General features: G+C 36.3%; 1 protein-coding gene across 3 annotated transcripts in view; it reads left to right on the forward strand.

The window, feature by feature from the left end:
- LOC131076577 (uncharacterized) overlaps positions 1–6,194 on the forward strand; it is a 56,559-nt gene extending 50,365 nt beyond the window's left edge. For 2 of the 3 annotated variants that reach the window (XR_009113406.2, XR_009113407.2), the window contains exons 12-15: positions 4,523–4,675; positions 4,778–4,862; positions 5,051–5,594; positions 5,713–6,194. Coding sequence is in view for 1 of the 3 variants with exons in the window: in XM_058013820.2 (XP_057869803.2) it covers positions 4,523–4,675; positions 4,778–4,862; positions 5,051–5,491 (679 nt within the window). In the remaining 2 variants the exon portion in view is untranslated. Of the gene's footprint in view, positions 1–4,522; positions 4,676–4,777; positions 4,863–5,050 lie in introns of all 3 variants that reach the window. The other variant, XM_058013820.2, reaches the window with a different exon arrangement.
- Positions 6,195–15,501: the final 9,307 nt, after the last annotated feature.

Consider the following 15,501-nt stretch of genomic DNA (forward strand, 5'->3'; position numbering starts at 1 on the left):
AATTTAATTAAATGTCACCTAAAAAATTGGGGACATTACATAGCTGCTCCTCCATTTATTGATCATGGATTGAGTCCTTTATGTTAAGTGATAGTGTCCTTTCTTGGGCATCTATTTTTAGTAAAGGTGTGGGTATTCATCACCTATCAACATTGGTTGGCAATTACTTTCATGTTCCTATTCTTGGCTGGTGGCAGCTGGCCTATTCTAGATGGATCTTTGCTATAAAATGAAACATATTTATGTGAATCAAAACAAGTAATAGGAAGTCATGGGAGTAAGAAGCTAGTAATCATTTCCCTATTGGTCATCAGTGGACTTTGAATGTCCAAGATAAAGGCATTAGAAAAATTTCTAATTTGATTTAAGTGCTTTATGGTTGGACTGCATGCAAGAAAATTGTCATTTGAAAATTTGAGCTCTAATTTCTGAATTATGGTTATTCCTTGTTGCAAGTTGTAGCTTGAAATTGGCCATTATTTTCTAGTGATTGTCACTTCAATTCTACCTTTTGTAGTAGTGGTGTTATGTAGAGAAATTAGTATTGATTGGTTTTCACTAGGCACTCGATCCTTGCCTACATCAAGTGGTTTTAGAGCTAGTTAGCTCATTGGGTTGCTGAGTTATTTGAAGGAGTTATTCTTGGAAAGGTCTAAATTTTTTATTGTACGTGTGAGAATTCGATAGCTGTAGAAAGCTAAAGTTGAAGACATGGCTCATAGAGGCCTACCAAGAGGTTAGAGAAATGTTATTTAATAAAAATGCTAGGAGCAATCCTAACTAGATTGGAAGCAGTAGAGGAAGCACATAGAAGAGGTGTGCATGTTGAAGATATGAGTGAATATGAAAAAGAAGCAATAGTAGGCCAGTAGGCCAGGAAGAGAATGGAAGATTGCATGAACGAACCATTATTGAGAGTTATGCCACACAGGAAATAGATTGTGGACAGATATTTCATGCTAGAATGGGAGCTTGAATCTTGAAGAACTCTTTCATCAGATTTAGAAACGGAAAAACATTTTGATTTTGAGTTAATAGAAGACTCAAAGAAGGTAAAATTTGTCATTACTAAGTTGAAAGCCCACCACCCTTGTGGTGGGATCATATGTAGATGGATAGATAGAGGAGAGGGAAGGAGAAGATTCAATCTTGGGATTGAATGATTCCAAAATTGAAGGTGAAGTTCTGACCAACAAATTATCAACTAAATCTATTAAAGCAATTACAAAATTTGAAGTAACAGGAGATGAAAGCCAAGACTTACATAGAAAACTCTAGTCCTCAATAGTCCTACGATTCAATCCTCAATACTTGACCCCCAAACATTTCCGAATGGAGAAATGCGGGTAAAATATTGAGGATGCATCCCCAAGGTATACCACTTAAAACCCTAGCTAACTTGCAGAAATTCACACAACTACAAGGAGCTTAAGAATTTGCAGAGCAAGAATGAATGAATGGAAATGGGTTAATAAGGAGGGGTTAGTTTAAAAATAAGGGAAAGGGATTAAATGCAGCTTCAAGAGGATAAGTGTGCAAGAAGCATTTTTGTGTTCTTGTGCTTTTTGGAGAGGAGATGGTTTGGACTTGTTAAGTACCATGCCCTTTTCTTTTAGTTTCTTTGATGTTTGGTGTCAAAAGTGCATGTAGCATACACTTTTGATATCTTGGTGGAAAGATGGCTAAGGGTGGTGAGTGTGTGAGATGCACCAATAAACATCTAGCATGTGCTGTAGGTAATTTTGTCAGCAGATGGCAAAGGGTGGAGGCAGCAAATGTGCCTTGCACACCTTTTTTGCTGGCTTTTCTTTTGAGTGAGATGCAAGGTGGGAAAACGCATGTGGGATGCATGCTTTGGGCGCTTTTAGGGAAGAAGGCAAGGTGTGGGTCAAGCATACCCCATAAAAACTTTTTCAAAGCAGCATGTGGCAAGAAAGGGCATGCACCTAAATGGCTGGTGTGGGTATTTGTAGAATATATAAAATATATCCTTTCATACTTTACTGTATACTTTTTAATAGATCACACTTTTTACAAAAAGTTCATCTCTTAAACTCACTTTGGAAAGATAAGAGACCTTTACAATGATGATTCATGAATGATGAGACAATTTGATGATAACAATGCAAGTTCCCTCAGGAGAGTTAGCATCTTTGAAAAGAGTAAATTTTGAAGATAAAGCAGTGTGTCTGGTAGGGGTGTGATAGAATGTGAACGTCATCAGTGGTAGGCATTGCAAATCATTGGATCCCAGTGCAGCTTCTTTCTTCCCTTGTGGAAAAGTCATACTTTAAATCCTGACATTGTCTCTTTTGCAATTGGAATTGAATATGAGCTTCTTGTGATCATTTTAAGAATGAGCATGAGTTTAACAAATAAAATGAGTGCCAAGGAAATGAATGGAGAAGAATAATTCACGCATGTTGAACATTAAAGCCACTACTAAGACCATCTTTTAAATTAGAATAAGAAAATCATCAGTCAATGTTTGTCTAAATTAACAACTGGCCTAAAATTTGTAATCTGGGCTTGTTGGGGACAACAATTTGTGTTTCTGGAATTCACATCCAAAATCTAGGAATATTGTCACATAATTATGCCTTATGACTGTAGCAGTTTGAGTTACTGAGCAAATATAAGGAACCGCTCAATTTGTTGCCTTTATTAACTACCCTTTGCTTGTACAATGTACACTCATCTTTGTATTGGATTCAAGGTACAATTGCCTATGAAGTATCATGAGAACAGATATTACGCTTTTTTTATTCAATGCGCCTGTAGATCAATATTTTCAGGTTCGCAAAAACCTATGGAGGGTCATGGGTGTAGTCGTTGCCGGTGTCTTCAAGTACGAAAGATAAATATGGAATCTGTTTGGCTAGACTGTTCAGATTCCTTTTAAATGCCCATACGAAGTATATTTGTGGATCCCATCCATACTTCAAACCTGTCTTTGCATGTTCTCAAAATATAAGCCACTCATGCATTCCCTTCTTCAGGATGGAATGCAATGTAACATGAACCAACTTTATATGTTGAGTGCTGCTACTTGTAAGTGAATGCTCAAGAAAGCTCATTCCTCCTCTTACCAGAATACTTTGATGTTCTGAAGACACTGCATTCAGCAACCCCAAAGTCTATGAGACGTCACTTTTGGAAGTTGGATGCCTGATTTGTCATCCATAGAATACATCTTCAATTTCTACTTTTAACTTTTAGAAGATACACTTCTTGATGCCATGAGGTGGACCATCAGATAAAAGATAGATTACTTTGTATTTGGATGGAAACAAACGAGTCAAGTTTTCTTTCACTGTCAAATGGTGTTCCACTATTGCGAAGTAGTTTCTGTTTCTATAACTGAAATTGGGGATTGTTTTCCACTATAGAAGAGGAGGAAATGATGAGCACCATTTAGTTAAGGACTTAAGTATTTTTTTTGTGCACATTGTCTGCGACTCTGCAGTAAACCTTCAGTTTATTTGAAACTTGGTATATAATTAGCAGTCACTTATCTGGCCAACTAAAATAACTTTAATTTGGGAATTAGAAGATTTCCAAAAGGCCTTTCCATTATTAAAAGGAATTCAACCATGTAAAAAAAAAGATTGGGGTTTATTATACTGGAGTTGCAGATATTTGACATAATGATGCCTCTGTTATCTTGCATTCAGAAGTTGTACCTTCTAATCTTGCTGTGCTCATATCAATACTGGACACATATCTGGTCAACTAGAAATCTTTCATTTATGAATTTGAATATTCCTTGTAATACCTTCCCATTATTAAAAATTCCATAACCAATGTATTGGAAAAATCAAGTCACTATGAATAGAGTGGCAGATTTCTTACAGAAGTCCTTTGTTCTCTTACAGTTACGACTTTCGCTTTCTCATCTTGCTTGGCTGATATCGATACCTTAAGGGAATGTATAATGAAATCTATATCAATATAAGTACAAAGAAATAGACAATAAAGCATAGACGAATGCTGTGTCATATAATTGCATAAAGGAGATCCTATTGTAAATTTAGTGGGGATTGTTTAGAGATTTGGTGATGAATATCTTATATGATTATAAGAGTATGTTTCTTGTGACACCCATGGTGTTCATCCATCCAGCTAATTATTCATCTCATTCTGCATGATGTTCAATTTTCTTTCTTATAGAAGGCAGGCTTAAACTGCAAAAATATTGGCTAAGACCTAATGTCGAAAAGGCAGAGTAACAATTAACAATTAACACCTATCAAAAAAAAAACAATTAACAATTAGGAAAGCATCAGATAGTTTGCAAAAATTTATTAAGCAACGTGATTAGATTTTTTTGTGTTTTGATGGTGGGCTACTAGCAGTAACTAATTGAATCATCAAAAACCTTGTTATAGCTGAGCATGCGTAGTTTCTATTATATACATGGAATCATGACTAATGGTAAAATGCAAATATCGTTATTCTAGGACAAATTTCTTTATTGTGCAAGCTATGATTCTAACAATTTCCTGCTTATACTTTTTTGAAGGACCATCTTCACTGATGCATTCAAAAATATGTACAACCTGCCTGAAACATGGACCGGGCTTCCACCTATGCCATTAGATGGAGACTCCTGGTCAGTTCTGCACAGTTGGGCAATGCCAACTTCATCGTTTTTGGAATTGGTTATGTTTGCAAGGTACTAATGCTACACCCATGATATCTAGTCATGTCTTTCAGAGACATATTGTAGTTTATAAACTTGGCCCTCAGTTTCTAGTTGTTTTGGATCACATTACAGAATATTTGTGGATTCCATAGATGCACAACACTATGAAGAGCATCGGAAGAATAGTACATGCTGCCTGAGTGTGTCAAAGATGGAGGTAATTTTGATCACAGAAGCTCCATTTTGCCTATAATTGCCAGTTTATATATATTTTCTTTCTCAGTATGGCGCAATTTTAAGGTCCTTTAATAAAGTATAAACTTCCATGAAATCCTAAGATTTTAAAAGATTACATTTTATCCATTTCAAATGGAGTATTTTGTGACAGTTTTGTCTTGTTCCCAGAATCAGCATTGCTATTGCAGGCTTCTGGAGTTGCTTGTAAATGTGTGGGCATATCACAGTGCAAGAAAGATGGTTTATGTGAATCCAGAAACAGGTTTAATGCTAGAGCAACACAGGCTAGAGAACCGGAAAGGTCAAATGTGGGTAAAATGGTTCAATATTAGTAGACTGAAGGCCATGGACGAGGACCTGGCTGAAGTAGCAGATTATGAACAACCTGCAAAAAGATGGCTATGGCCCCGTACTGGAGAAATATTTTGGCAAGGAATATATGAAAGAGAACGTCAGCAACAGTACCGTTTAAAGATGTCAAAAAGGAGGAGGAGCAAGCAAAAAATAGATCGGATGCGCAGTAAATACAGGCAGAAGGCCCTTGGTAAATACAGGAAACCACCCCTTCCAGAAGTTGGGAATAGACAAATGGAGGATCACCCTGCTTAGAAATGCAAAACATTGACGTCTTTCTGGCAAGTAGATTTGCAGATTAGACCCTCTTCTTGGCAGTTTACAGGCAACTACACATCTTTCAAACCAAGTGGCAAAGGCATGATATCTTCCTAGAACAGTTGTCTGTTATATTTTGGTTTCCACCTTGATGTCTTCTTTTCTCTATACAAGGCATCCATATTTTTACCTCTGAGGTTTGCACTTTGTTTTTACAGATTTTGAAGTCTTTGCTACAATTCTTTTGCCCTGGGAACCTGCTGTCTGTGGCCTTTCAGAGAGATTAATTCTATATATAATGCGGAGAGCAACTTGCATCAGCAATTACAGAAATCATATTTTATTGACCATATGAAAGTCTTGTATTCAGTCCCTGAAATGAGGGTAATTCAAAAGAATATCATCAATAACCAGAAATTTTTGTATATGCTGAAATTTGTGTATTGTAAAATTAATTGTCAGAATGTAATCTCTGCTGTCACTCTTTGATACTAAAGTTATCAGGTGCTCCCTGAGAGAAAATATTGTTCTCAAGTGAAGAATGATTAGAGCTACATCCAGATTTCTGCAATTTTCTTCTGTTGCTTCTCACGTACCAGGGTAACCAATGCCCAATTAACCAAGAATCATGGCATCAAGTGTAATATGTTAACTTTTCGGTTTTGAATTCACTGTTAATGAAATCCCAAACTCTATGTCATGCAACTGGAAGCCTCTTTGAAATCGGACCACATTCACGTATTCATTGGAAGAAATTAATTTCAGTATCAACATTTTTAAGAACCCTTAAAGAAATTAATTTTCATTGCTTTTCACTTTTAAGGTCTGTAGCCTCTGCTATGAAGATTGTAATTTTCATTGACAGGTCAGAGATTCATGGGAAATACAACTCAAAGGATCAAGAATAGAATGCCAGGCAAATAGCAGTAACCAAGGGCTAATAAGAGTTTAATTGCTTCAAGCTTTTTAAGGCTATGTGCATGCCTTCTTCAAATAAGTCTCCAACCTCATGTTGATCTAGCTCCTTGTCTATTTCTATCTTAAAGCTGGTGAGCTTTGAAGCCATTAGCATCCATAATCATATATGGTCTGAAGATCTCATTAGCATCATTTGTTGGTCTAGTTATTTGGGTGACACATGCTCTTTAGTGGCGATAGATCTCATACTGTGATTGACAGGGTATGGCACTGGAGAATTTTTATATGTGAAAGAGTGATTTCTTTATAGTGATGTAATTTGAATATGTTATGCACGATGACAAGCTCTTTACTGGCAATAGATCTCATACTGTGATTGACAGGATATAGCACTGGAGAATTTTTATATCTGAAAGAGTGATTTCTTTTGTTAGTGATGTAGTGTCAGTAGTAATCCTTCTGACCGACTAAGACCAAATATGTAAATATGTGAATGGCCTATTGGCCTTACATATTTGGTAATTCGATCATTTAGATTTAACCATACTTCTTGCCTTAGCCGATTTCTGATATATATCTATTAATATTAATTAGAGTCGGTATTGATAAACAAGTTATTATTAATCTAATGAATATTGTTAAGCAAGCAAATATAATAGATGATCGCTTGTCTTAACTAATCATAGTTTTAATGAATGAGCGATATTGTCTTAACCCGTTACCCTTATGGAAGGTATGATATGAGAAGTCGTATCTCCTCAGGGAGATATGACTCTCATCATTAATATAAAGAGCAATAGAAATCATAATCGAAGAGAATATAATATATCGTGCAAAATCAAATCTGTGCAAAGATTGAATAAAATAGAACAAAGAAGCGAATTGCAGACCGTGGCAATAGATTGGAGATGGACATCAGCAAATCTTATATTGCGTCCGATTGAACGTACAGCTCAGATGATCAGATAACACATAACAGACGACTACTGTAGTTGACAAATCAAAACCAGATAGCATACTGCAGTTATCTGCAGATTGGATGTAGTATAAACATCTGATCATATACATATATACATTCAGATCGGGGTCCATATATATAACTGTTCGATTCTCTCCTTATTTGGTGTTAAATGAACATACGTAGTTCATCAGGTGAAGGTTATCTACAGCAGATTAATATTCACTTGGAGCAGATTGAATTCATTATGGGTGTCTGTATTCGTTTGAGGCAGATTGTAGATAGTGAAAGGCAAATTGAATATATACTCACAGTTCGAATTGTTCTACTAATTTGATTGATATCATCCATTGATATCAGGTTAAGATTAAAAGACAAATAAAATTAAAATTACCTGCCTATTATAAATCTGATCAAAACTTAACATGGTATCAGAGCCAGCATAAGAAAAAGATCAGATCAGATTTATATAGGCGAGACTATTCTCTATATATCCTCGAATTCTTCTACTCCCTTCTATACATCAAAATGGTGAATGGTGTTAGATTTGAGGATCGACTTGAAGGAGCATCAAACTTCGTATCTTGGAAGTTTAGAGTTATGCTTGCTTTGGGGGAAAACAAATTAGACAAATTCGTGAAGGATGCGGTACCAGAACCAAAGGAAGAGGATGAGAAGCTTCAATGCAAGAGAAAGAACAACAAAACAATGAAAATGTTGGTTGACTCCGTGAAAGATCACATTGTGCCAATCATCTTCAAGATGACGAAGGCATGTGACATGTTCAAAACATTAGAGGAGATGTATGAGATCAACAACACGAGTCTAGCTCTTGCACTGAAGCAACAACTTCACCACATCAAGATGATGAAAGGAGAATCCGTCATGTCTTTCTTCCATTGGACACACCATAAATAGCAAAGAATTAAGCATGTTGGCTCTTAATGGTCCTCCTTCATCATGGGAGTCATTTATTCAAGGGATAAGCACAAGATCGAAACTCACTAAGTTTGATTGATTGAAGATACTCTGCATTCAAGAAGAGTCAAGATTGGCTACAAGAGGTGTTGGCCAAAGCTCCACAAATGAAGATATTCATGTTCTTGCCGTGCCCTCCTCAAAGAAGAAGGGTAAGAAAGGACACTCCAAAAGAAAGAAGGATAAGGAATCAAATGATGCTCCTACACACAAAAGAAGGAAGGACATTTTAGAAATCCAATGCTTTAGATGTGACAAATATGGTCACTACGCAATGAAATGTCCAACCAGAACTATGCCTCAAGCTTCTATTGCGGATGCTGGTGAGACTATTCCACAAAAGGATTTAGATGGTTTCATATTCTGATTTGAGAGAGATAAGTTTTCTTTTGGTTGAATAATGTTCATGAATTTAATATGTAGTTTTTTTGTTAATTCATGCAATTACATTATGCGTGTTATTTGTGAAACAACTTTGTCAGTAGATGTTCACTTACGACAAGTTGCATTTGGATATCGTGTTTTAAATTTCTTCAATTTACTATGAGAAATTTGTCCCTTACATTTAGGTCATCTTTAGAATCACAGTATGTTGCTTTTCAGGCTATAGAGTTTTGAAGTTCTATTTGTGATGAAGAGATTGAAATTCAGGAGGAATATGCAGAGGACTTTAGTGGAGATTATGAGATTTTGCATTTCCATTTTTAAAAACAAATATCTACCTGCAGAGGTGCAATAGTTCACTTGTGAAAGCCATAGAGGCACTTGTGCTGGTAATGATAGCATCTAGGGTTACAAAGCCAAGATTGAGACAAGAGGGCTCTCTCAGTGAGAGGGAGCATACTGAAAGGGGATTTTGTTCTAAATCTCAAGATGATCATATTCCTGCCTAGGGCTTGATCTTATGACAGTAGATCCATGGTGGTTTTGGATCTAGCACTTCTAATCGTATGAGGATCATACTAGATAATAAGAGTCTCCTAAACAAAGATATCTTCCATGATTGAGACCATGTGAGCAGGGGATGCTTCTGTGACAGGGGGAGCAACTAAGAGGATGTGCTTCTATTGATATCCGAGGATCTTGGTTATATTGGTTCAGAGGGAGTGGACCATGTCAAGATGGTTTCTCTAGTGATCAGTCAAAGGACTATGATTCATGAGATGGAGTCCCATTTATGTGGGCTAGAAGGCCTTTATGTTGATTTCTAGGTCATGATATTCTTGGATAGATGAATACTTGGTGAACTTAGAATACATCAAGAGTGATGCATACTCGAACCTTGTACTTCATGAAAGGTCAAAGAATGGGGAGATCAAGTATCACTATGTTAGAGACATGGTGGAAAGGTATGCTATTCACTAATGCATTCTTCTTTTCAAAAGATGTTTTAAAGTGTAAACTCTTGTGATTGCATCTCTCTTTGAGAAGACTTAAGGAGAAAGCCCTTATCTACACCCTTTGATATGGTTCATGGTGGATGTCATGTGTGTGACTCCATGACAATTTTTGTTCAGTGCTTGATGAGCCCCTGTGAACATTATTGTGAGGTGACGATCTCTCAATAGTGAACACTTGTACATTTGATCATTATCGTAAGGTGACGATCTTACGATATTGATTGATCATACCATTATGATGGATATCATGGGACGTGATATCTATGGATATGTCATAATGGTTTATATCTCTAGTAGTAATATCTATGGGTATGCCATAATGGTGGTTATCATGAGACGTGGTATCCATGGATAAACAATAATGGTGGATATTACATAAAGAGATATTCATGGTGGATTTCATGTGACGTGAAATCCATGAACATGCCATGAAGTAATATCTTTGTATATATCATTATGGTGGATATCAGTGAAGTGATATCTATAGATATACCATAATGATTGATATCTCATGAAGTGATATCTATGGATATGCCATAATGGTGGATATTACATGAGGAGATCTCTATGGTGATCACGCGAGGTGATATTCGTGGATAAGCCATAATGGTTGATACCATGTGAGGCTGGATAAGCCATAATGGTGGATATCACGTGAAGTGATATCTATGGATATGCCATAATGGTTGCTATCACATGAGGTGATATCTATGGATAAGTCATGATGGTTGACATCACAATGAGGTGATGTAACTTGTAAAGGTTAAGAAGGATTCCTCCCTAGCTAAGAGGGAGTGTTAGTGATGTAGCGTTAGTAGTAATCCTTCTGATCGACTAAGACCGAATATGTGAATGGCCTATTGACCTTACATATTTGGTAGTTTGATCATTTAGATTTAATCATATTTCTTGCTTTAGCCAATTTTTGATATATATCTATTAATATTAATTACAGTCGGTATTGATAAACAAGTTATTATTAATCTAATGAATATTGTTAAGCAAACAAATATAATAGATGATCACTTGTCTTAACTAATCGTAGTTTTAATGAATGAGCGATATTGTCTTAACCCGTTACCCTTATGGAAGGGTATGATATGAGAAGTCGTATCTTCCTGAGTAGATACGACTCTCATCATTAATATAAAGAGCAATAGAAATCACAATTGAAGAGAATATAATATATCGTGCAAAATAAAATCTTTGCAAAGATCAAATAAAATAGAACAAAGAAATGAATTGCAGACCATGGCAATAAGATTGGAGATAGACATCAACAAATCTTATATTGCATCCGATTGAATGTACAACTCAGATTATCAGATAACACATAACAGACCACTATTGTAGTTGACAATTAAAACCAGATAGGATACTGTGGTTATCTGCAGACTGGATGTAGTATAAACATCTGATCATATACATATACATTTAGATTGAGGTCCATATATATAACTATTCGATTCTCTCCTTATTTGGTGTTGAATGAACATATGTAGTTCATCAGGTGAAGGTTATCTACAACAGATTAATATTCACTTGGAGAAGATTGAATTCATTACGGGTGTCTGTATTCGTTTGAGGTAGATTGCAGATAGTGAAAGGCAAATTGAATATATACTCACAGTTCAAATTGTTCTACTAATTTAATTGATATCGTCCATTGATATCGGATTAAGATTAAAAGACAAATAAAATTAAAATTACCTGCCTATTATAAATTTGATCAAAACTTAACATCTTTATGGTGATATACTTTGAATGTTTATGCATGATAACTAATTGGACACCTCCTCGTAGAGAAAAATGAATAAGATACAATAAATAGAAAGAATTTGAATGACATGCCATCAATTATGTTCAAGGATTAGTTACTCCTTGATATCACAAGTCCAAGAAAATTGCATTTTGCATTTCAAAGTGCTTGCAAGTCATGGAGCTTTGCAAACAAAGTGGATGTGGGATAACAAAAAATCTGCTTATGAGATGGGAATTTATGACAAACAAATCATGACATGTGCAAAAGGACTTGAAGAAAGGGAGAAATGATTCAAGTATCATCTTGAGAGAGAGCAAGGGAGAAATGATTCAAGTATCATCTTGTGTGTGTGTGTGTGTGTGAGAGAGAGAGAGAGAGAGAGAGAGAGAGAGAGAGAGAGAGAGAGAGAGAGATGTAAAACCTTAATAATCCTTCATCAATCATAAACCCTAAACTGTAAGCCCTAGTCAATGTGGGAGAAAGAGAGAAATATGAATTGTCGATGCAAAAAACTTTGGTGAGCACCAAATGGTTTGCATTGGGAAACAACAAGTCTTTAGCTTGGATTTGCTTGTGTCATCCAACCCAAAGGCTTGGATGACCATTTCAGGCTCGAAAAAAATTGAAAAGAAAAAAATTACTCACTTTTTTGATCATGCTCTCCTTTAGGTTTGCACACGTTTCAATGCAAAAAAAAAATGTAGAAGTTGATGATACAACCACAAGAGCCAAGAGTCATCTATAAGCAAAATACCTATCACACAAAAGAGATCAAGCAAAGATAATATGCTCAATAACAACTTGAGAATAATGTATTATTACACAAGAATATTAGAGATTCAATATTGAAGATACAATTACAATGAATGAAGAAATCCTTATAAAAGGATTAATGAAACCCTAGACGTAAAACCCTAAAGCAAGATTAAATTAGAAAGAGCCAAGTGTCACAATCATAATGAATGAGACAACTTAAGCTATTATTAACTTAATTTAATAAAAGGAAAAAACACCTAAGTTTAGCTTAACTGAAAAAGTAATTAAAGGATGTAATTAATAAATAAGTAGATAAACTGTCATAATTACTCCAATAAAAATTAAACACCATGATGACATTTAGCTCTCTCTTAGCTATCCAACCATATAATTTTTTTCACATTTTGATTATGTTAAGGTTTTCATCTCTAATTTATTTTGTTAATGTGTCCGTTTTTTTGTCAAAAACCAACATGTGCTATTTTGAACATATAATTTAACTTGTGTGGCATTGTGTTGTCATTGATGTCAACCAGTATGAGATGACTACCGATAGAAGAGATGTATGTGTAACACTGTCAAGGAGGAGCACAAGTTGAGATATCCTTGATATCACCTTGTGTTACAGTGTATTCTCGGTAAGGAGAGTATGTCAACTGATAAGTGAAGTGTTGACAATGACCAAGGTGCTTGGATGTTGTTTGTGATGAAGAGGTAGAATGTTACCTGAATCACATCAACACCGGAGGAGAAGGATGAACAGGTCACAGGTATGCTGTTGTTAGGAACCAGGAAGGACAACTGAGAGGGTGGGGGGGGGGGGGGTGAATCAGTTGTCAATAAATTGCAACCCAAAACAAATTATTCCAACATAAAACTTAGTGCCGGTAAAACAGATTAACAACAACTTAATGCATGAAACAAAAAACAAAACAACATCCACAACACATGACACAAAGATTTTGATGTGGAAAACTTGTAAGGGGAAAACCACGATGGGAAACCTTACCCACAATTAGATGATACTACTGTAGGTAGTAAGTGAATACAATAATGGGGTCTGCACATGCAGAAAGGCCAACCGCCTAGAGCTCATTGCTCAATCACAAAATTAGGAGTCTCATTGACTACATGGTTGGATGGTTAAATCCAATAATCAATGTACTGCTTCAATTTAGCATCTTCAATGCTAGATTTAGTACCGGTTTAAGCTCTACACATGAGGACTAAACACCTTCATAACATTTCCTTCAACCTTCAGATAATATCTGCGTGATTCACACAAGGATCTGCTTGTTTTTGCTCTTCACGATAATCTTCAATATACGCACACACTTCTTGCAAATAAGATCTTACAATTATTTATACAAAACCTAAGACCTAATCATTAGGTCGGCTCCCAAAAGATATTACATTTAAATCAATTACAAAATAAGTCTTGGTGCAATACAATATGTCGGCCTCAATATATTATCCAATCAATAAATCATTTCCAAAATGTGTCGTGTAGATCTGAAACATGATTTCTTATGTCGGTTCATAACCTGGACCTATCTGCTGGTTAAGACAAATATGTGAACCCGATCAACCCAATATGCAAAATGCCAAATGCAAACATCCAATCCATGTCTTCAACATAACCAAATTATCTCCAGATGATAAAAAGTCATCATCAACTTCCTGAGTTGCCAATGAAACATATACAGGTAACTATGCATAAGCCAATATCCACACCGAGACCACAATGTGACGGTTCATCAACAAACCAATATAACCAGAGTGCCAAATCAACAATGCAGACCTCCAGAAAGATAAGTATTGACATCAATGACAAAACCAATGCAACACATGACGAAGTCATCCATAATACCGACAATCTCCCCCTTTGGCATTGATGGCAACACTAGATGGAAAAACATCCAAGTGCCAAAAACAGAATGCCAACAATCTCCCTTAATCAGATCAACACAAAGTTCTGTACCAAAAATAGAAACAGTATAACCAAAACCAAAATACATCTTCAAAGTACAATGTTTTTCCATAGACATCTCTCCCCCTTTGACTTCAAATGCAAAGCAATTAAAAATCAAATCATAACATACAACTAACTACTCCCCCTGAGCAGTAGCTCTCCTTCATCAAAACCGGAAAAAAGATTTTTCTGTTAGTCCTTGCCGGTTTGATGCCAATCTATATCATTTAAGTCTTTGCCGATGGGGTGAATATGTGAACCCGATCAGTCCAATATGCAAAACGCCAAATGCAAACATCCAATCCATGTCTTCGACATAACCAAATGATCTCCAGATGATAACAAGTCATCAACAACTTCCTGAGCTGCCAGTGAAACATATACCGGTAATTGTGCATAAGCCAATATCCATACTGGAACCACAATGTGTTGGTTCATCAACAAACCAATATATCTAGAGTGCCAAATCAACAATGTAGACCTCCAGAAAGATAAGTGTTGACATCAATGACAAAACCAATGCAACACATGATGAAGTCATCCATAATACGAACAATTGTAAGGTTGCAGGACAACAAGACTCCCACCTGATGAAGATGCAGTCATCTTGAGAAGCAATGACTGACAATGAGTGTGCCCACACCGGATCTATTGATGAAACAAAGGAAAACATTAAGTGCATGAAATGAGGGTTATACACTGACCAATCAAGAAGGCATGTTGAGATGCCGGTACAAATGAAGAGTGATGTGTTTGTCACTTTGACAAACCGGTTGTGATATGGTTAGAGCTGATCAGGGAGAAGGCAAGGCTGAGTAGATGCAGTCAGAGGAGAATGGCCGGACTGAAGATGAAGTTTGCTGAAGGTTGATGACAAAGTGTCATCAAGAGTGCTTACCGATATGTAAATCCATCGGTACTAGGGACAAGGTGTAGATACAGATGTCTTCCCACCTTGTGGGATTGAGCATGCTTGGGATTGACATGTCTGGAGACCGATTTTGGTGTTCCACCGACAGTTTAGCAAAGAGAAGACATGAGGAGTTAAGCGGTAGAATGTGTGATACCGACAGGGTTAGTAAACCGACAGAGAAAAGAAATTGGTAGAGTGTTTGGTCGGAGATCCTATCTGGACCGACATGAAGAGTCAAGCTGGCAGTTAGTCGACATGGATGCCACATGGAGTCAAGGTGGCGAACCTGCATTCGAATGAAGAAGGAATGTACACCAACGAGGTAGTTGTAGAGTTTGTCGACATTAATG

Source organism: Cryptomeria japonica, chromosome 10 (assembly GCF_030272615.1).
Source record: "Cryptomeria japonica chromosome 10, Sugi_1.0, whole genome shotgun sequence".
Lineage (NCBI taxonomy): Eukaryota > Viridiplantae > Streptophyta > Pinopsida > Cupressales > Cupressaceae > Cryptomeria > Cryptomeria japonica.